The 13,941-nt window shown below is 37.4% G+C and overlaps 2 protein-coding genes across 32 annotated transcripts in view; one reads left to right on the plus strand and one right to left on the minus strand.

Annotated features, from left to right (window-relative positions):
• Positions 1-13,941, plus strand: part of LOC110834788 (kelch-like protein 10) — a 66,507-nt gene that overhangs the window by 29,073 nt on the left and 23,493 nt on the right. The gene's annotated exons all lie outside the window — the stretch shown is intronic.
• On the minus strand, positions 2,629-12,729 carry LOC110837458 (uncharacterized). Of its 3 annotated transcripts, none has more exons than XM_022079581.2 (5): positions 12,496-12,729; positions 9,842-9,994; positions 4,416-5,170; positions 3,295-3,404; positions 2,629-3,100 (listed from the first exon to the last, which is right to left on the minus strand). In XM_022079581.2, exons 2-5 carry the CDS (start codon positions 9,887-9,889, stop codon positions 2,988-2,990), a joined length of 1,026 nt encoding a protein of 341 aa, XP_021935273.2. In that variant the 5' UTR covers positions 9,890-9,994; positions 12,496-12,729; the 3' UTR covers positions 2,629-2,987. The 3 variants fall into 3 exon arrangements, with proteins under 3 accessions (XP_021935273.2, XP_021935272.2, XP_021935274.2); XM_022079580.2 differs by having other exon boundaries at positions 2,629-3,122; positions 12,496-12,724; XM_022079582.2 differs by lacking the exon at positions 9,842-9,994 and having other exon boundaries at positions 2,629-3,122; positions 12,496-12,705.

Consider the following 13,941-nt stretch of genomic DNA (forward strand, 5'->3'; position numbering starts at 1 on the left):
ATATATTTTCTGCACACATAGCGTAAGGGCTACTTTTAGCACTTAGAAGCTGATGTCCACTTCCGTTTTAAGCATGTGGTGCTAAAATCCCAAGTAGTTATCAATACAATAAACATCTTGAGATGTGTGATGCAGAAACCTGTTAAATTGAAAAAATTGTGTGGTAATTAATGTAAAATACAAAACTTAATAAATTTATATAAAAGCCTTTTAAAGAGATGACAAAATACACAGAATTAATTAGCTAAAACTAAACTAAAGTCAGATGAGCGGTTACAACGGGGCATGTAGCGCGCATGTGGATAAGAGAAATGCACACAAAATTTTAGAAAGAAGAGACCACTAAGTAGAACTGGTAGTTGATATGACGATAGTATGAAAATGGACCTTGATGCTTTGTGCTAGAGTCTGTGGATTTGATTCATTTGCGATTCTGTGAAAGGGAAATGAGACTTCGGTTTCCATGTGTTTTGGAAATGTATTTTCCAGCTGAGCAACCAGTAGATTTGTCATGAAGAACTCGGCTGCATGGAGTTAGCTGGAGAGACAGTCAATGTTCAGTTTTCAATATACCTGCACACTTAATCAACAGATTAAGGAAATTCCCTGCATGGTGCATGATTTATAAAACTATAAAACTTATATAGTCTATAAAGCTTTATGTACGACGTGTGTATCAAGTTAAATATGAGCTTGATTAACCCACGAGAGACTGAACAGAATGTAAAAGTCACAGAAAATTGTATCCATCCACGTTTAAGTTATGTAAATGTTTTCAGCCAATTGTGTGTTCCAAAACTTTTTCGAGAGTTAACGATCCCCTGTCCTGCGGAAAAAATAAAAATTGTCATCGTTCGTACGAGAAACCCTAAGTTACGCTGTATAAATGATGTTGCAGTCACAGCTGGAAAGCTTAGCCATTTGTCAGTGTCGTCTTAAATGGCTTGATGGACATTAAATTTTGGCCGTGATGTTTGAAAATGTCGTCTAAGAAATCAGAAGCAGACAATCATCTCAGAAGGAATTAATTCGGCGAATGGCTGAATATGATATGTTACCATACTTTAATCAAAGAGCGTGAAGACTAAACTAAATTAAGTTTTTGTATTGTATGCGTGTGAAACGTGGTCTGTCTGGGTCGGTTCCAGAGCCGTCTGGACGCGAGATCATTTTTTGTTGCTACATATTTCAATCATGTTCATGCGTTTGGTCCTACAATTTTTATATTTCAGTTTAATTTGTGAACTAGCAGACATCCTAACATATGTTATACGATAGCATCGCTCTTCTGTTTGTTTATACAAACCATAACTCGTCCAACAGCGTCACATAGCTTGGTTATTGTGTTCGTGCACTACGAAGTTAATGGCAAATATTAGTTAATCTGTATCAGTAATTGTTTATTGGGCAGTTTTTGTAGAGTGGAGGCAGAGTTTCAAAAAGAAACTATAAAGTTGGTGAAACAGGTTCGTCATAATAAAGGCCCCCTCAGTCCTCGTGGCCCTGGAAAAAATGTAATTTTATTAGCTAGGCTGCTGTTCGCGCAGACGCTGTGCAGTTGCGATCACAGCGCATGCTAGATTAGATCATCTGTCCTCTCTCGAACCTTACTGGCATCGCTGCTGTTTGCGAGACAATTTTAAAAGCTCGTCTCGACAGGGAATTACCGATCGAGACAAAGCATCTACGTTCTTCTGAATGCGCCAGTTCGCACCTGCACAGCTTCTGTGCGACTGGTGTCAGCAACAAGCCTGAACTTGCTTCGAGTGTCGAAGGATGGGCCGGAGAGTTTAATACATGGGCTTTGACCTGATTCTGATTTAATTTTTTTTTTCATTGTGCGTCATTGTTTTTGATTAGCAATTTAAATAGCAGGGGTGCTCAAACTCTTAGGCAAGTCACCCACAACAAATGCTATAATGTGTTATTTATAATTCAAATTCAGATATTTATCATAACTTGAACTTTATTAACAGAATCTAAATCAACCAAACCTAATCTAACTTAGAGAACTATGGTAACCACTGTAAACAAATTTGAATCTTGGTTGTTCCGACTTTTGCACCAGAGCGTAGCATTTCACTGGCCTTCCCTCGGTTCTCTGTACGATTTCTTCGTCCGTCATATTGTCTTTCGGTAACGTAAAAGTATGATTATGAGGTTGTCCCCGATGACAGAATTCAGATACTAAATGCAATCCTCACCCGTCCAGACCTCACCTGCAGACAGACACGACCAGCCCATAACGCGTTGCCTCGTTACACGTCGTGCAATGAACGCGTAATGACAATTAATTTATTAACGTGCCAGATAGCCAATTATAGGCAAGCGTTAAATTAAAAAAAAACATTAACAAATTACAGTAATAGAAAAATTAAAGCAGTTATGTATTGGGGAAAGAGATAAATTATTGAAAAGGCTGATTAATGTTTGCATGCAAAACACGGTTTTTATGAAAGATAATTCTGCAGACTATGTGGGCAGCTGAGAGACTGACCTTCAAATAACGATTCAAAGAGAAAGAAGCGCAGTCTTTGACAAATCAATTGAGGATATGCAGAGTAACTGAGTACAAAATAAAATATGAACAAATTTTGCCTTTACAACATTAATAAAAAAAACATTAAATTACCTCATTAGTGGTAATGAATTTATTCTGAGTAAAATATCTTGATAATTATAATTACATATGGCATTAGAAACATCCTGTAACATAGCAGTAAATTTATAATAAATACAACACAGCGAGCCAGATTTAGGTAATTTGACAAGAAATGCATGTTATCAAAACTTGTGTACTAAACTACGTACCTATTACAAAATAGAACGGCATCAAGAAAGGTACTTGCAAACTTTGCATTGGAACACAGAAAATTCTAGGCAGATTGTTCTCAAAAGCGAAACTTATGGTGTAAAAGGGACACGTGGTACTTCTTAATTGGTTTGGATGGACTGGCTGCACTTCGACTGCACATTTTGCTCTCTCTTCATCTGTTGGACCAACCATCTCTTTGTTTTCTTCTTCCAGCGAATAGATTTGCCAGCACAAGGTCTTCCAGGCTCTTTTGTCTTACTTTCCCTGTTTCCTTTGCTTGACACCCTGATAGAAGAAATGGCAGTTTCTGCAAATGGCAACTTCACATTATATTGCCTTTGTTCATGTAATGGTTGCACTAATTCTAAAATACACTAACTTGTGGGAATTGTGTTTTATCATCAAACAATTTAAGAGATAATTCATATCATAGCAGTTTAATGCATTACAACTAATAGGTTATGAAATTGACCACTTACCTGCCAGGGAATAATTTTTCACACGTCCAGCAGCAAAAGTATTAGTAGACAGATTATCATCTGTTTTCTTAAGTTGCAGTTGTGCCCCTTTTGGACCATTTGGTTCGTCACTGTGAAAAAGAAAGAAGAATGAAATGAACATAAATAATTCAAAGTTCCTGGAGATATGTTTACCGCTTTTCATTTTACATAAAACTAATAAGAACAGATAACGTAACAAAAGAATGTACTCCATTACACAGCGGGAATATATTTTTACTCTTCGCTGACTGTCATTAATGTAATAATAACAACAACGATAAAACAGGTGTGGCGTATTTCACACAAATAAGGAAACAGGAAGAAACATGAAACACTTACGAGTTTTAAAATTTCATAAGAAATCAGTGGACAGACCTCGGCCATATATGTAAGTATAAGTGAAGTTGGGAAATGGATAAAACGTACAAAGTTCCAACGATGGTAACAAATAAAAATTAAATATGACTTCACTCCATTCGGTTAATATTTAAATCATTTACAATGTTTATATCAGTAATAAAATTTCGAATGTCAGTAGCCACGGCATCGTTACAGGATACTTTAATTTGTTGCATTTTACTTCATTCATAAAATGTACCAATTGTGACGAAGCAGTGGTGTTCTCAGTGAGAAAGGATGAATAAATTATATTCCGCATGTGCAGGGCTCTGAAGTGCAATTTAAATCAACGAGCCGAGTATCAGACTTCACTGAACCACCTTTTGTCTGTCAGTATGCAAACGATGAAACCAGAACAGACCAACAGCATTCGACTCTGAAAACTAAACGGAATCTTACCAAATTTTCAGAGATATTTCACGACTTAAAATTTCGTAATGGGAACGAAAGCGTTATGCCAAGGATACACTTCACTTCGCGTTAACTGGCCTTTGGCAAGTGACCGAGGATTCCTAGGTCTTCTGCACAAGTGTTTAAGTTGTTTTTGACCATTGCGTGTAAAATCTAATATCACGATACTTGTAACATGTTTCAGAAACAAGGCATCGCGATATTCCGGGGCGGAGTTTCGTATTAAGTAACCACAAATCGCGCTGTCAAGGTGGGAGAAACAAAGATCATGTAAAAAAGAAACTAATTACCTGATATGATCGCTGACGGCGGAAGATGCTCTTCTGTCATTTATAGTACTGGATTCCATCAATATTACTTTGTCACTAGTCGTGCCATCTTGATGTTTTGCTTCATAATCCAGATAACTATTACAAGCGTCATTTTGTTTCAACATCCGTGTAATACACCGAAGTGGCTGATTGTCTCTTTCAGCTCTGTCACTCTTCATTCTATAATACCGAAGTTGATCCTCCAGAGCTTGAATTTTGTTATCACGTTCGATGTTTATCTCATTACGTCGTGTCAGTTCACGTGCTGCTGAGTTTAACTCAGCGCCCAGTCGTTCTATTAATAGATTTTTCAAGGTCACTTGAGATTGCAGGTCGTTAAACTCTCTTTCTTTGTTCCTCAGAAGTCTGAACACGTCCTGTACTTTAGTTTCCAAATTCTCCCTTCTGTTCAACTCCAGTTTGTATAATCGGAGTTTACGATCTTTCCACGTAACTTCTTCTTCCCTTTCTGACCCAGCTTTCATCAATGCATCAATTTTCGTCTCCAGGTTATTAAATTTCTGTACAATTTCTGCTAATTCCATTTCATGTTTCCTTTCGTTGCATTCCTTCGCCCTAAAATCTACAGCTCGTTCCATTGCCTTGTGTCTAGGTCCAGCGTCTTCAGCTTCAAACCGCCTTGCACGCAGCAGTTCCTCTTCATAATGTCGCAGTCTCTCATCCTTCCTGGCTAATTCTTCTTGCAGTTCTCGAACACGCTTCTCAAGTTTCACCTACAAAACATTACAACAAATCACAGATAATTGTACTACTCGAGAAAAATATTTAACACACAAACATTTCTTACGTTAGCACGTTCTGCCGTTTGGATATCAGAGAGAATTATGTAAGAAACCATTGTTTCTCCAACAAGTAACAGAGAACCTTAACTTACGGAAGAAATCGCTCTAAAATTAATTAAAAATTTGCAATTAATAAGACGCAAACTTACAGAAATTCGCTGCATATAAGTGGAGAAACTTAACGAAATTAATGATCACACATTAAGAGATATCCAGCATAAACACATGAATAAAAAATATTGCGTCGCTGATATTAGCTGGTGATTTGTTTACTTTTTTGTTGTTATAATACTACTCTTTGCAATTGACGAGTCAGGATATATTTTAATATTCTATATAGTACTCTACACGCTGAACTTCACAGATGTTTTTGTGAGTCAAGGCCCTCTGGAAGGACGATGTTCTCTCAGCAATTACATTTACAGCAGACGAATTAAATCGATAGAAAATAAATAAAACAAAGCTTAAAGCATGTTTAGGCCTGCACAACTTTCGTACACATTAGGCACCACCTACAAGGACTAGGAGCCAGGGTGTATAGGGAACCCAGGGCAGAACGGGGAACTTAGATTTGGAGGCATGTGGAAGGGACAACAACAAAGACAAACACACGGAGGAATCTTGTGTGGATTTATTGTCTATTTCAAATTTATAATGAGTTATTAGTTTAGTTCTAAGAGTTACAGTTTTTTAAATATTAATGTCTTTACAAGAATGTAACTTGCCCCATTTTGCTCCGTACCTGGGGCAAGACGGAGTATGGTTGATATATGTTTGAAAAGTTTTAAGAAGACACACATTATCTATGTAAGATTTGAGGTTTTCACAGCGGTTAGCATGAAGATTTCTGTCTTCTGGGTTGTTGCGCCGTTTAGTCTGGTCGATGTTTACCAACGTTTCAGAGGTCATACTGCCTCCATCATCAGGGCGAAGAATGTTGTTGCCCTGATGACGGAGGCAGTATGACCTCCGAAACGTTGGTAAACATCGACTAGACTACACAGCGCAACAACCCTGAAGACAGAAATCTTCACAGATTATCTAATAATTATGACGTAGGATATAAAAATGATTTAGTATACAATGCAAAATATCGAAACTTACACATTTGAAATCTACTTAGGCCTAATATAGACGGTACACATGCGCACCTCTTCATCATCGTGACTATCAACACCCACACATGAGTTATGGGCCGATTTCAAGCAAGACGAATACCGGATCCACCAATCAATAGACTGCGAATAAACATCGCCACTTTACAGGCACTTGTCATTGTATCCTCTTTTCTGGGAACCCCATCCTGCCCCGAGTATACTCTTTCAAATTAGGATTGTACCATCAAAAATTACACCATGAAAATAAATAAAAATGTTGTGTTTGAGACTTTCAAGAAAACACCTTGTAACATGCATCATTCAACAAAGTGGACATGAATAATGAATAGGTTTAGCCTTCACTGGAAGTTGAGAAAAAAATTGTAAAATGTAGGAGCAAATTTCAGCATGGGCGATTATTTCAGAAAATGTGACCACAAAATGGCTGTGACTGGCATGGCATGACTCTGTGCTGTATGCTAATGGTTTTTCATCCTGTCCCGATAGATTGCAGACGAAATAAAGCCGATACCCTGTTCTGCCCCGGACTTCCCTACATGAATTTAATTCAATATAAACACATTTGCAAACGCTGACGCTGACGATTGAAACGGAACTACAAGGCACGGCATCGAAAATGTTACATCGTCATATACAAAAATGTAAAAACAACTGTATAGTTTAGTAGCAGAAAATTTAGGCTCGTTTATTTCAGTGGCACTGGTGGTAAGTACGTCAATTGAATTGCGATGACCCTCAGGTTCGTTTGGGGCTGAGAAGTAGGATAAATTTCGTTGCCTTGTGTTAGTTACTTATACATACCTAAATATTCTAATTTTCTGAACCACAAAATTTTACATTATCAAAAATATTCGAAATTTTAAAATCCAAATTAAACATTTTATAATTTCCATATTTGAAGTTCCAACATTTAAAAACAATATTCAAAAATATCTTTCCTAAACTAAACTCTCTCAACCGAAGCTAAACAAACCTAACCTAACAAAGCAGATAGGAGTTGACGCGCCACAATAGTTACGCCGTGCATATATTTCCTAACTAATCTATGTAACGTTGGAATGTCTGTGGACCAATGCGTACGAAAATGAATATTCTTAGAAAAGTCGATTGTAAAGTCGCTTGTCAGAGAATAAATCGCCCACGTTCTTTAAGGAAACCGAACGTTCACCACTCCATTCACAAAAGCCAGCGATGGGACAGTCCTGAGCCAGCTGCATCTAGTTCGATCCATCGATTCCTATCTCCCTAAGTTCTATCTTAACGTTTTTCTCCCACTGTACCGAGGTCTTCCTACCAGTCTCATCCCTTCTGGCCTCCCAACCAATGACTTGTAAAACCCCAGCCCCAACCTTATGCGTGTCACATGTTTCGCCCACCTCATCCTCGTCGATTTAATAATCCTAACAATATCAGGTGAGGAGAGCTATTTTTCTCTGTGATTTTTCTCCCTCCCGTTTCAGTCAAAATATCTTCCTCAACACTCTGTTCTCAAAGACACTCAGTCTATGTTCCTCCCTGAAAGCGAGAGACCAAGTTTTGCACCATACAGCACAAGTGACATAGTTCATTTTAACCTTCAGATTTTTTATGTCATATTGGTGGACAAAAGATCTTAGACTGAATGACAGCAAGCATTCCCTGAATTTAATCTGCTGTTATTTTCGTCATAAATCTCATTCAGATTTGTTAGTGTCGTCCCCAAGTAGGCTTAAATTTTGTCACATTTTCGAACGATTTATTAGATGTCCTTATATTCTGGTTCTGCCCTGAATTCTGATGCCTGAGACATTATCATGTACTTTGTCTTTCCTGCATTTATATCTAGACCAAGATCCCTACTAGCCCTTGAGAGTGTTTCTGTGTCGCTTTTGTAGTATTTATGTTATCGCCTAACAGATTAATATCATTAGCAGAGACCAACAGCTTATTTGTCCCAATCAATTCCAAACCACTCTGATATTCTTGAACTTTCCTGATGACATATTCTAAGGAAAAATTAAAAAGCAGCAGCGATAGAGCATCTCTCTGTTTCAGGCCATTCTGAATAGAAAATTTACCAGACAAATGTTTACCTACACGAATTTTGTTAGTGGTTGCACTTAAACACGTTTTAATTTGCCTGAGTAGCCTCTTAGGTAAACCAAATTCAAGCAAAATGATGAAAACATCTTCTCTTCTAACTGAATCATAGGCTTTCTTGAAATCTATATATAAATAGTTGGATTGTCCAGACACTAGAGAAGAAGTGGGAGTATAATGGTACTGGGATACGGGGAACGACCCGTGCTTCAAGTGCCTTGAGCATCTGCGGGTCCGAACTTTTATTTGGCTTGATCTATGGACATTTGGTAGGGCTCCTTGGACGAGGGATCGGCCTGTCGCAAGGCCTCTACCTGTACACAGGACAGCACAACACAGAAAGACGCGGACAGACATCCATGGCTTGAGTGGGATTCGAACCCACGGTCCCAGCGGCACACGGCCCACGCCTCAGACCGAGCGGCCACTGCGGACCCCAGTATAATGGTACTCCCACCTTTTCTCTAGCATCTGGCGAATGTAAGGAATCTGGTTAGCTGTAGATCTATTACGACGGAACACACAGTGATGATCATCTACATTTTCATTGGCACGTGGTGTTAGCCTCGCCAGAAGAATATTGGACAAGCTTTTGTTGGCAGACGACAAGAGGGTGATTTCTCGATAATTATTTCGATCAGTCTTATCACTCTTCTTATGAATTGGGACAATAATAGATTCCTTCCACTGCTGTGTCATTTCAACCTTAATCCACGTACAGTAAATAAGTTCGCGTATCTCAGGACGCAACGTTTCGCCTCCTGCCTTGATCAGTTTGGCCGGAATCTATACTTTTTCAACTTCTCAATAGCAGTCTCCACTTCGCCGCAAATCTATTGGAGATTTCTACCTGGTACTTTCCCTTAAGTTCTGCATCACTGAGTTTTTTTTTTAAATCAGATCTTCCTAAATCAAACGTTTGCCATTCTTGTTAACTGACTGAAAGTCTCTGACTTAATTTTGCCACTACCAGGTGATGGTCGGTATCACAGTCAGCTCCTCTGAAAGATCTGACATCTAATATACGTACTAGCGCGTTGTCTTTTGTCAGAACATGATCTGATTACGTGTGACACAATCAGCAGATGTCCAAATATATTTATGAATATAACGATGAGGGAATTTGTGATTTTGACAATTAGAGTATTTAAAGTTACAGAATTTAGTACTCTGACTAAATTATCGTTACTAACTTTATGTAGAATTTCCTTACGAATACGCGGTTTAAAAATGTCCCTCTCTACCTGTAGACAAACGAGTGTTAATCCGTGGACAATTAAACCACACGGCGAGGGGCATTTAAAATGATTCCCGTGTCTTCTACGGTTTGTATCCGAACACCTGAACTGTTAATTCCACAAAATGTGTTACTGCAGTCGAAGGCTGCTCGCTCTTTATTACTTACACGCCGCTTGAAGGATGTCCCGCACAAACTGAACGTTAACTTCCTCATAATGGATGGAAGATAATTAATGCTTAATCGTACAGCCAACGACTTCAAATACTCTTCACGTTGCGGGCCACAATAATCACGGGAATTAAAGCAGTTCGTTTACAACTAAAACAGCATAAAAACATTTCCATTATTGACACAGTTGCGTTTCTTGTCGATTGTTGACAATTATATGTCATATGTTCTCTTTTAGCTTCTTTAGACAGACTTTATTGTTACATGTTTAAAATATAGCGCGTGCATTTGTGGTAAAATCTCCATCGTAACAACATAAATATTTATCTGAGCAAAACATTTTTTCTAGCAAAAGTTGTTTTGAGTAACGAACCAATATTTCATTCGCAACTCTGTTTTACCGTAAAGTCTCAACCTTCGAGGTAATTAAGCAAAATGTTTTCACTCTTTGCCAGATGAATCCAGTTCACATCCTAACTTTCTGTTTATTTAAGTTCGATTTTATCATTGATCTCTCATGTTCAACTAGATCTCCTTACATTCACTGCCCATTTCAACCGCCTAATACAGTAAAACCCCTCTATATTGGACACTTTTAATTGGAACCAGCGAATATCCTATAATTTTACATGTCTGCAAAACCCTATATCTTGGACACCCCTTTATCCTGGAACTTGGTAACCCCTTTCGTTGTAAGTTGGACAGGTGCATGCATGCATGCACTTAGTTTCAATTCTGTTATGGGAAACGTTTAGAGTTAATATTTTGTTGTTTTGAATTTCTGACTGATGAATACCTTCTACCTGAGAGTGTGAGACATTGAACGCATCATTGGAATGCAGCGAAAGTGAATAGTTATTCTTTTGTTAAACCCCTCACTGGAGTTTTAACTTTGTCAGTTCTGTGCTTGCAACTGAGTTAAACAGTGTTAACAGAAATTGCAATGGTATGCTTTCGCTCATAACCAACAAGGAATGGTTGAAACCTTATTCGGATTGCAGCGAAAATTAGAAAGAGGATGGCAAATTCCAAGATAAAGGCAAAAAAGCAATGTTTTGTGACGGACTTTTTTACAAGAAATAAGTGACATCATATGTTGAGCTACTGCCACAAGTACAATTAAAAAAAATACGTTCTGAATATTTAAAATTTCATTGAGGCTGGGGTGTAATGTGCAACCATGAGAGTGGGTTTCAAAAGATTATTATTATTATCATTAATTCTTAATTCAAGCAAGCCTACAGAGTTAGTGTATGTAAGTATATTATTATTTATATTATTTATTAACTAGGTTACATTGTCGGTAAACGTAAAGTATTGGTGTCCTTCCCTTTGAGCTTATCCATGCAAGTTTAATTTACTGAAAACAAAATTTGTAAAAATTTAATTTACCCTTTTGATTTTTCTTATCAATAATTTTATTTTTGGGAAGGGCTCCATAATACTCTATAATTACCACATTGTCATTACACCACAATTTGAAAGGATGATTTTCCCCTTTCCCTCTCTCCTGGACACCTCTGTAAGTTGGACACATTAACGTGGAACCGCAAGTGTCCAAGTTTCAACCATTCCTTGTTGGTTATGAGCGAAAGCATACCGTTCCAATTTATGTTAACACTGTTTAATTCAGTTGCAAGCATTGTACTGACAAAGTTAAAACTCCAGTGAGGGGTTTAACAGAGGAATAACTATACACTTCCACTGAATTCCGATGATGTGTTCAAAGTCTCACACCCTCAACCATAAGCTAATCCTCAGGTAGAAGGCATTCATCAGTTAGAAATTCAAAACAACAAAATACTAACTGTAAACGTTTCCCATAAAAGCTTCGAAGTTAAGTGCATGAACCTGTCCAACTTACAACAAAAGGGGTGTCCAAGATATAGGATGTTGTGGACATGTAAAATTATGGGATATTCGCCGGTTCCAATTAAAATTGTCCAATATAGAGGGGTGTCCAGGATATAGGGGTGTCCAACTAGAGGGATTTTACTGTATACCGTAATAGACGTTTGAAGAATATGCAATTGTTTGAAACTTTCTTGTAGATTCTGAATGAATGAATAGTGTCTGCATAATGAAGTATCTATTCGGCCTGAATAGGATAACTAAGAAACTACTGCAAACAAGGAACGTGAATGAACGTTTGTATTAAGTTTTGCTTTGAGCATGAGAATGCCAACAAATTCTACATACAATATTATTTCGTGGTAAATAGTACAAGGTGACAATGCATATTTTTTCGTGATGCACGTAGTCTGTAGTTAAATTCCATTTATTTACTATTGCTATTAATATCTCTACTAGTAATAATAATCAGAATAACAATAGTAATAAAGAATTTAATTAAATAATTAGAGTGCGTTGTTAAATATTTTATTGAAAATTTTCTCTTACGTCCATATATCTTATGCATTATGCACTGATAAGCTGATGTGGATAGTATTTTAACAGTGCATCTTTTAGGTAAACTATGAGCGCTAAGAATGCAAATATGTTTCGGTACGGATTTGAGGCCTTCCAGTCTTGTTACTAGGAATCATGATCCGAACACGAATGTTATACCTTTCTGGTTTGTCTTGTGTTGAACAGGTTGCAGTTTCTATTAATTATACCAAACCAATGGTTGCTAGTACTTTATTACTTACCAAGCTTGCAGAGAGTGTTCTGAAACAACTGTGTACTGCTACTGACTTGATGGGTGGATGAAATATAATTCCTTCTTGAATTTGCTATTTAAATGAACAGCTTCGAACTAACACTCTTCGCTTCACTTTGCTAACTGCGGAAACTAAGGTTGTTGATTTACAATTGTTGCATGTCGCAAACCCAATATCAACAAAACAAACTATTTAGAACGGACTGCAAGAAATTCTACAGATCTTTAAGACAGAAGAAGATAAATATGAAATCCACGCCTAATAAAGGAGAAATTGAAATTTTTTGGAAAGCAATATATGAAACAAATGTCAAACACAACGAAGAAGCCACGTGGATAAAAAGTTGGCGTTGGAACCACGGTTCCGGAGAATTAGACGTAAATACGTCTATACGGAAAGGAAGTTTATATATTGGCTTTATTCTAAATATTTCCTTTATACCCGCTTTACAATTGAGTAAAGTTTGATTAAGACATTGCTTATTCAAGTTGAATTAGTTACGCTTAAGATGGGTCTGTAGTAGCTGAATGTAATGTAATGAAATATTTTATAGGTAAAAACAATGCTAAGTAAACAGATGACGTTTCCTTGGTAACAATAATGCCGAGTAAACAATTGACGTTTCCAAGGTAACATAACAATGCAGTTACACTTTTTCGTAACACATTTTCGTAACACTTTTTCGTAACACATTTTCGTAACACTTTTTCGTAACACATTTTCGTAACACTTTTTCGCAACACATTCTTGCCGAATGACCCTTCCTCATAGACGTATTTACGTCAAAAATGAAGTTTGCCAAAAGCAGAGAATGGAATTGGAACCAATAACAGAGCAGGAGGTAACAGCAGTTCTGAAACAAACTCTGAATTTGAAGGCCCCAGGAGCAGACCAGATAGCAAATTTTTGGCTGAAGAACCTCACTGGGACACATCAACATTTAGCAAAAGTGTTCAACGAACTGATTGATCAAGATCAGGTTCCGGACTGGCTGACCCTTGGAATAATATATCTTATTCCAAAAAACGAAATTACTGAACTACCAAAAAATTATAGGCCCGTGACTTGCCTCCCTACAATATATAAATTACTTACAGCAATAATTGCTAGCAGAATGCAGCAGTATGTTGAAGATCAAAATTTAATGCCAAAGGAACAATAATTGTGCTGCCGAGGATCAAGAGGATGCAAGGACCAACTACTGGTATCGAAAACAATACTGCAAGACTGTAAAAACAGGAAGAAGAACTTGTGCATGGCCTGGATTGACTACAAAAAGGCATTCGACAGCGTCCCTCACAGCTGGATACTTAAATCTTTAGAGCTAATTGGAGTTAATGAAAAGATAATATCTTTCACTAGGAAAGCAATGAATAGCTGGAAAATTAGTATGAAACTAAATACGGGAGATAAAATAACTGAAACAACATATAT

Source organism: Zootermopsis nevadensis, unplaced genomic scaffold (assembly GCF_977971745.1).
Source record: "Zootermopsis nevadensis isolate Lab colony 2312 unplaced genomic scaffold, Znev_1.0 Znev_ptg000028l, whole genome shotgun sequence".
Taxonomy (NCBI): domain Eukaryota; kingdom Metazoa; phylum Arthropoda; class Insecta; order Blattodea; family Termopsidae; genus Zootermopsis; species Zootermopsis nevadensis.